The sequence below is a fragment of the Psammomys obesus genome, unplaced genomic scaffold (assembly GCF_907164565.1).
Source record: "Psammomys obesus unplaced genomic scaffold, mPsaObe1.curated_primary_1811, whole genome shotgun sequence".
NCBI lineage: Eukaryota > Metazoa > Chordata > Mammalia > Rodentia > Muridae > Psammomys > Psammomys obesus.
In genome coordinates this window covers 1,777,094-1,785,634 of record NW_026592509.1, presented here as the reverse complement: position 1 = coordinate 1,785,634, position 8,541 = coordinate 1,777,094, and the positions used below count along the sequence as shown (strand labels likewise).

Sequence of the window (8,541 nt, the reverse complement as noted above, 5' to 3'; positions counted from 1 at the left end):
GGGTGGCTCTTTTTCCTCCCTCTCCTCTCTACCCTGGAGACAGGCTTTCTCTGTGTAGCCTTGGCTGTCCTGGACTCAACTTTTGTAGACCAGTCTAGCTTCTGCCTCCCAGAGTGCTGGGATTGAAGTTGTGTGCTGCCTCACCCGGCTGAGTGCTAAATTTTGTTTGTTTTTGTAGTTTTGGTTCTTTTGTTTTTTGAGTCATGGTCTCTCTCTGTGTAGTCCTGGCTGTTGTGGAACTCAGCCGGGAGTTCCTGCCTCTGCCTCCCAAGTGCTGAGAATCAAGTATGTGCCGCCACCACAGAGGTCCCTGAGAGTTTTCTAAGGAAACAAAAACAGCTCTTGAAACTGCACACAGATGCCACCAATCTATATGCACATGTTGCTTCCAGCATTTATGGGATGTTTTAAGATTGCCCTCAGCCAATGACTACCACAAATCAAACCCAGTCACTGGATCCCAGGCCTTAAAGAGTACAGCATGTTTGCAGCAGCTGATTGGGTGGGAAGAGCAAGGCCAGAAAGGTTGGTTACCTTGTTATCTTTAAGGGCCAGTTAAATTGGAACCAGCTAAAGACAGTTTTTAAAGGTCTCAGGGCACATTATTGACCTGCTTAAAGGGTCTGGCAAAAGTTCAGCTTCTGAAAGAGACACTTCCTGAAAAAAAAAAAAATGGCTCCACAGAAGGAGTTTCAGATAGTCATCAGTAGAACTGTAAATGCGTGTTTTGTTTTGAAATGAGGTTTCTAGCTGAGTGCTGTCATTCCTGTGCCACCACGTCTGGTGTACGTGGTGCTAGGAAACCCAACTTTTGTACATGCTATAGTCTACCAACTGCATTATATATCCAGTCTATAGGTCATCAGTGTGGTGCCCACCCCCCCAAACTGAGTGCACATATATTTTTGAGATGGTATATAGTCCTGATTGGCCTGGAACTCAGATCTGTTTGCCTCTGCCTCCAAATGCTGGGAAGTTAGCATTTTAAAGGGTAGAAGTTGGCTCTCTGTGGCCTTTCTTTTTGTCAGTAAACACAGCCATACCCTTATATTCTATGCTGGCTGGGCTGTAAATCCTCAAGTGTTTACAGGGGAAGTTTGACCATTCCTGTCATAAAGAACCATCTAGGAAAACATCCTATCAGAAGAGTGTGTCTGAGATGTGATTCAAAATAGTCCCATGTCAGGGAAGACTGGTAGAGGGTGAGCAAGGGATAGGGTGGCTCATACCTGTTAGCCCATAGTTTGAGAGGCAAGGCAAAAAGATGGCCTCAAGTTCGAGAAGATCCTAGGCTACAGTGAGACCCTGTCTCAAAAAACAAAAATAAGCATTCTCTTAAAAAAAAAAAAAAAAAGTGCCACAGCCTCCCAACTGCTTTTCCTACCAGGATCTGGCTTCCCTGACCTAACAAGGCAGTAGGACAAAGCTATCACCATTCACCCTGGTTCTGCCTGCGCCAGAGGATGACTTCCGTTCCAGGCTGACCAGAAAGGCCATGGGCGCCAGGAGAGCCCCCCAAAGGCCAGCATGCAGTGAGTGTCCCCTTTCTGGGGTGGGAAGGCGTGGTTGAGGCCACAGCTGCACTGTTCCTGTCCAGGCCTTGGTCACTATGACCCCTCCTCTTGGTGACAATGACTTTAGACTGAAAGCTATATAGTTAGTGAGGTCCCAGGGCCTCTCCGAGCAAGCCCTGCCTTCAGGGAGGCCTAAACCAGGTTTGCTTATAGCACTCTTCTGTGGATCAGAAACTGAGCCACAGTGGCAGGGAATCCCCAAAGACCATTTTTACCTAGAAGGCCCATTATGAAGCTGGGTTTCCCAAAGCCAGCAGTGGCTGACAGGTTTGCCTGTGGCCATAACACATGTACATACTAGTTTCTGGGCTCCTGCCTTTGCTGCAGTACACTTAGCCTCCTTGAACTTCTTGCTCCCAACTCCTGCCTCCCTGGTCCCATTCCCACATGCCCTGCCTTGTTCTCAAGACCTCAGCATAACCAGAGGAGGACAGTATCCCAATGGTGGCCCAACCCTTGGCATTCTTAACGTAGGTTCAGTAATACTGCTTGGCACTAACATGGGGTGTTTGGAGTTTTAAGTATTTAATGTTTTGAGATAGGGTCTCATTATGGCCCAGGCTGGTCTTGAACTCCCGATGATGGGGATGGGCTGGGATGACAAACACGTGTGATCACACGTGCCTCACCACTGGATCACTAGCTTGAGATTTGGCAACTCTACCAGAACCCATTGTGTTTGCTCCCCAGAGTTCCTTAGGGCAACGGGAGCAACTCCAGTCTACTTCAACCAGGGACCCAAAAGCTGTTGCCATGGGGCAGGAGAAGTGGCTAGGGAGTCAAGAACACTGGCTGCTCTTCCAGAGGACCAGGATTCAATTACCAGGATGTCAATGGGGATTCACAACCATTCATAACTTGAGTTCCAGCAGGTCCAGCATCCTTTTCTGGCCTCTTTGGGCAACAAACACACACATGGTATACAGACATACATGAAGGTAAAACAATCAAGCACATACATTTTTTAAATGTTAAAACTGTGGTCTCTGTATGCCAGGCCCTACCTTTGTCTGTTCTTAACCATGGCAACTTCAGGCTCCTGTCATTGGTGCTGAATGGAATCCAGAAGCTAAGGAAGAGTACTGGCCATAGTGATGTTGACATTGTAGCATTCAGGACACCAAGGCAGAAGGATAATAGGGCGTTTGAGGCTAGCCTTGGATACAGAATGAGATCCTGTCTATAAATTTAACAGTGGTGGCACATGCCTTTAATCCCAGCACTTGGGAGGCAGAGGCAGGCGGATCAAGGCCAGCAAGGGCTACACAGAGGGAAAAAAAAAAGGCCATGAGGAGGCTATGCCTACCCCACCCTGCCCAGGACTGTCAATTTCTCTGTAGGGTTGAAACCAAGTACTGTGTTGAGCCATGGGACTTGGCCTGGGACCTCCAGCTTGCATGGCTTTGCACTTCTGGCCACTATTTGGCCCAAACCACATATCATACATATACTAACCACCTCCCCTTAATGGGCTCCGGAGTTCCCCTGTCTGCTCCCTGTGTGATTTCCCGCTCTGGCTTTTCTTCTAACCCATCTTCTCCCGACCCCAAGGAAAGTCCCCCCCCCCCCCCCCGCCCCACGCACCCTCTTGCCTCATATCAACGGCTTTGGGCCACACTGGTGTCATCTGCTCATGACCTCCTGAAGGCCAGAGGCAGAGGCTTCTAGGGACATTTCTCTGAGGTCTGCTGCCCATCAGTTCTTAAGACAAAGTAAGGAGGGACAACTGGCCATTCAGCCATTACCAACCAGCCCTCATGTTCCTGCACTGCAGCAACAGGTTCTGGCCCTGGCCAAGTGCTGTATGCAGGCCCTGACCTAGCTCCACTCCTGCCATAATTGTGCTGGACCATGTTACATTAGCAGGCTGAGATGTGCATCAGAAGGTGGAAGGCTCTAGCCCAAGAGCCCAGGCCACAGCCTTGTATGTGCCAGTCTGTAGAGTTGGAGACAGGCCTGTAGAGATGGGGAGGGGAGGCCTGACCCAGGGATGGGCAGGCCCAAGTCCAGGAGGCCTAGAGCACAGAGCCCACCAACAAGATGCCACCTGGATGGGCAGTCCCCACCCCCAGCTTCCCCACAGCTATTTGGGGCAGGAGGAAAGAAAATAGTCTGAGTTACTTCCTCCTGTGGTCTTCTTCCCCACTCCACCCCTCACCCTACTCTAGGAAAGCACTTTTAATTCCCCAGGGAGGTGAGTGGGTGGGACTGGCTGCTTGCTATAAGGGGAAAGCTGCAGAGTCTCTGCTCTGCTGTCCTGTCCAAGAGAGCTGGAGGAAGAGCTACCCGGAGAGTGGTGGCAGTGACTGGACCCCAGCATCCAGGACTGGGAGGCAGGAGGGACAGGAGCTAGGCCAGAGGTCGGTTCGATGGTCCCAGGATTTCAGAAGGATCAAGATTAGGTCTGGGGAAACACATGCTCAAGGAGGAAGGCAGGGGATAGGCTGGGGGGCCTGGTCCCTGGTCCGATTACACTGCCCTCAGCTTCACTCAGACAGCAGCTGCCCCTTGAGCCATGGTTGGACTTGGTAAGTGAGCAAACGGGGAAATGAGGGTTCTGGGATAACTGATGTCTGTACTCTTGCTGTCTGTGCACTGACCCTGTCCTTTTGCCAGCTGCACGTTTTGTCCTTTTGGCCATCCTGCTTGGTCTGGCAGCCTCTAACATGAGCCTTTTTGAGAAGTGTATGAAAGACCCTGATTATGAGCATCTACTCAAGGTGGTGACCTTGGGCCTCAATCGGACCCTGAAGCCCCAGAAGGTGATAGTGGTTGGTGCGGGTGCAGCCGGGCTGGTAGCCGCCAAGGTGCTCAGTGATGCAGGACACAAGGTGAGAAGAGTGCCTGCAGTCTACCTGGAGCCTTTCCTGCTGTGGGTGTGAAGGCCTGGGTGGTGGGAGGTGCAGAAGCTTCTCTTTCCCAGAGCTCCCATCATTGACCCATTGCACTCCACTCATCCTGGAGGAAAGGCCGAATTTCTTCTAATGTAATTTTTAAGAGTCAAGATGGGGATTTGTATTGGAGTGTGTGAGAAATTCCCAAGGGGAAGTGTCCCCTGAAACCCAGCCAGCCCTCAAGTCTTCGACGCAAACCAGGAAATCTCCCTACTTCTACCCTAAGCTGACAAGTCCTCCCCAGTACATCTGGTGGTCTTCCTGCTGCAGTCTTGAAACCTTACCCTCTGTTCTTCTAGCAGCCCCTTCTACCAGGAAGAAAGGTCCTTCTAGTCTAGGTGTGCCTCTCTGAGGGAAGCAGGACAGGCAGGGGGCTGGTGTGGGTATAGTGAGCGGAGATGAGGTCACTGCTTGCCCCTCATCTTTAGGTCACCATCCTGGAGGCAGATAACAGGATTGGAGGCCGTATCTTAACCCATCGGGATTGGAAGACAGGCTGGATAGGGGAGCTGGGGGCCATGCGAATGCCCAGCTCCCACAGGTGAGGTCCCACCCAGACAGCAGAGCCCAGTTCCATACCCACCCCATATTCAGCCAACTCCCATCCCTGATTCAGGCTCAGCCAATCCCAGCCCCATTGCTCTGGGCTCAACCAGAACCTAGCTCTATCCCTAGTGCAGGTGCCAATGTCCTTGACTTTTGAGGTGCTATATATGGAACGATGGGCCTTAAGCTCTACCCATAACTCTTCTCCAGTGTTACCCATATTCCTACCAATTCAGAAGGTCTAGACCTCACTTCCCACTCACATCCCATAGTATGTCCCTCCTGGCTAATGCAGCTTGGCTCAGCATTCTGCAGTTACATCTGGCTGTGCCAGCTGTGCCTTCTGGAAGGCTAGGGATCTGTGTCCCTCACCTGCTGCCTGCCTGAGTTCTGCCCCTATTCTCACCCCAGCTCCTGAGACAGCCCTCAGGTCCCCAGTTACTAGCTTTATGCCCTTCCCCAGTTGGCCCTCCTGTAGTGCCAGGCCAGGCCTTCCCAAGCAGCCTTCCCCTTTCAGGATCCTGCACAAGCTCTGCAAGACACTGGGCCTCAACCTGACTCAGTTCACACAGTATGATGAGAACACGTGGACGGAGGTGAATGATGTGAAGCTGCGCAACTATGTGGTGGACAAGATGCCAGAAAAGTTGGGCTACGACCTGAGCTACAGGGAGAAGGGCCGGTCCCCAGAGGACATCTACCAGATGGCACTCAACAAGGTGGCCACCAGCTCTCCTGCTGAGCCCAGCCCTGCCCCCAAGAGTCTTGTCTGTCCTACCATCCTGTCGATGTCTGTTCCACACCTCTGCTTACAGCCAGTTGGTATTCCCTGAGTCCTCCCAGCACATCTGCCCCTGTAGGCCCTGGCACTCTGGCTCCTCCCAGCACATCTGCCCCTGTAGGCCCTGGCACTCTGGCCTCCACAACACTACTACTCTGCCCCCGTCTGGTTGCCTCAAATAATGCTGTCATCACCCTCTTTTCCACACCACTGACCCTGACCACAACTCCGTGTGGCTCCCCAGTGCCTCTCATGCCCATGGGCCAGACCTGCCAGATAGCTTCCCCTCCTCTTTGTCCACCTGGTAATCCAGGCATACCCTCCTTGCTCCTGGAATCCCACCTGGCTCATCCATCATCCCTAAGTCTGCATCCTGGATATGTCTTTGCCTGAGCACCTTCCTCCTTATCCAGGACAAAGGAGGGCAGGGTAAAAAGGCTGGAGGCAATGTTCGGAAGGAGCTTGAAGGAAGATCACTAAATGCCAGGCAGGAGAGCCTGTATGCAGAGGGGGAGGTGGCCCTGGACTCCATGCTTTAGAACCACTACTGCCTGCTGCAAGAAAGGGTGAAGGAGGATGCTGGTCCTTGGGGACAGGCTGCTGGGTTAAGGGTTGGGACTCTAGTGCTTCCTCTTGTAGCTGGGAAGCCAAGGAAAGCTGTGGGTGAAGGGGCGCTGCTGGTAGTAGTGCCCTGTTGGGGTATGAGAGCCCTCACCTGCTTGTACCCACAAAGGTACAATTACTGAACCTCTAAGGATAGCAGCACCTCCCTAGCCTGCACAGAAACACGCCACTACTGACTGGGTGGGCAAATGAGGAAAATCCAGCATTTAGGGGGGTCTGGGGGGCGGAGTCTACCAGCTTTAGAGGAGGCACATGTAGCATGAGCCAAGGGCTGGGACTTGAAGTAGGGTAAATGGCTTTTCCCACTATAGCCAGGGTCCTCTAATTGTCCCCCACAGGCCCTCAAAGACCTCAAGGCCTTGGGCTGCAAGAAAGCCATGAAGAAGTTCAACAAGCACACGCTCCTGGTGAGTGAGACATGGCTGCTCCCCTCTCCTGTCACAAGAGATAGTTGAGAACCAGGGCTCAACAGGGAAGGGTCTGACCAGGACTCCTGCCCACTGCATAGGAATACCTCCTCAGGGAGGGCAACCTGACCCGGCCGGCCGTGCAGCTTCTGGGAGACGTGATGTCCAAGGAGGGCTTCTTCTACCTCAGCTTCGAAGAGGCCTTACGTGCGCACAGCTGCCTGAGCGACCGAATCCGGTGAGGGCAAGTCACGAGGGGCATCCTGGGAGAGGCAGGGCAGGTGGGGATAAGGCTTTCCCTAAGAGCCCGTGTGCTTTGACCAGGGTCAATGTGCCCATTCCGCTTTGCCCTGCCCTCCAGGTACAGCCGCATTGTGGGTGGCTGGGACCTGCTTCCGCGCGCACTGATGAGCTCGCTGCCCGGGTCGGTGATGTTGAATTCGCCAGTGGTGGCGATCACTCAGGGGATGCACAATGTGCACGTGCATGTCGCTTCCTCGCTCCAGTCTCCCAACCTGAAGATGCTGACAGCCGACCAGGTGTTGCTGACGGCCAGTGGGCCTGCTCTGCAGCGCATCACCTTTTCGCCGCCCCTGTCACGTAGGAGGCAGGAGGCACTGCGCTCGCTACACTACGTGGCAGCCAGCAAGGTTTTCCTGAGTTTCCGCCGGCCCTTCTGGCGCGAGGAGCACATTGAAGGCGGCCACTCCAACACCGACCGCCCATCGCGCCTCATATTTTATCCAGCGCCGGGCGAGGGCGCGCTGCTGCTGGCCTCGTACACATGGTCAGACGCCTCAGCTCCCTTCGCTGGACTGAGCACTGACCAGGCCATGCGTGTAGCGCTCAAGGACGTGGCATCCCTGCACGGGCCAGCAGTGTTCCGGCTATGGGACGGCACAGGCGTCGTCAAGCGCTGGGCAGAGGACCCACACAGCCAAGGAGGCTTCGTGGTGCAGCCACCATTGTTCGGGCAGACGGACGAGGACTTTGACTGGTCATCCCCCTATGGCCGCATCTACTTCGCGGGTGAGCATACAGCCCACCCGCATGGCTGGGTAGAGACTGCTGTCAAGTCCGCGTTGCGGGCCGCAGTGAAGATCAATAACCACGGGTTCGGGGCAAGCAGCCCCGAGAAACCAGTGGCCAGCCTCCAGGAGCAGAAGCCCAGCTCTGTGGAGCAGTTGTTCCAGGGAACAAAGCCCTCCAAGCAGCAACCTATGTTCATGGAGGCTATCCCTGCACTGCAAGGGCACATGTTTGAGGAGCGCATCCCCCAGAAGGGGCGTGCGCATCTGCACCAGAATGCCAACCCCAAAGTGCGTGAACATGGAGAACACAGGCAAGTGGGATTTGGTCCCCAGCAACACACACATCTGCGTGGAGAGGCGGGCCATTCTTCGTGGAAAGGGGATGTGGACACCCAGCTCCCAACCCAGCCCTTCTCTCTAGAGCAGACCACCCAGGATGATGGCCCACAATAAAGTTATTTTTGTTAAACCCAGAGGCCCAGCTCCTCCCTCCCTTCTCCATTCTTCTCTGGTTTCCTGAATGTAGAGCCGCCCTGGGTGGGGAAGACACTGTGTGAATACTACGATACACTGTGGTCAAGTGGAGACCGGAAGCCACTGGAGGCTGGGGTGCTGACATGTCTTGTCTGGAACAGAAAACCTGACAGTCTTGAGACCATCCTGGGCTATGGGCAAGATTCGAAA

General features: G+C 53.7%; 1 protein-coding gene across 1 annotated transcript; it reads left to right on the top strand.

Annotated features, from left to right (window-relative positions):
- Positions 1-1,492: 1,492 nt before the first annotated feature.
- Il4i1 (interleukin 4 induced 1) lies at positions 1,493-8,326 on the top strand. Its single transcript, XM_055613612.1, has 7 exons — positions 1,493-1,532; positions 4,191-4,405; positions 4,897-5,009; positions 5,532-5,733; positions 6,758-6,826; positions 6,928-7,064; positions 7,188-8,326. Exons 1-7 carry the CDS (start codon positions 1,496-1,498, stop codon positions 8,308-8,310), a joined length of 1,896 nt encoding a protein of 631 aa, XP_055469587.1. The 5' UTR covers positions 1,493-1,495; the 3' UTR covers positions 8,311-8,326.
- The last annotated feature ends 215 nt before the right edge of the window (positions 8,327-8,541 follow it).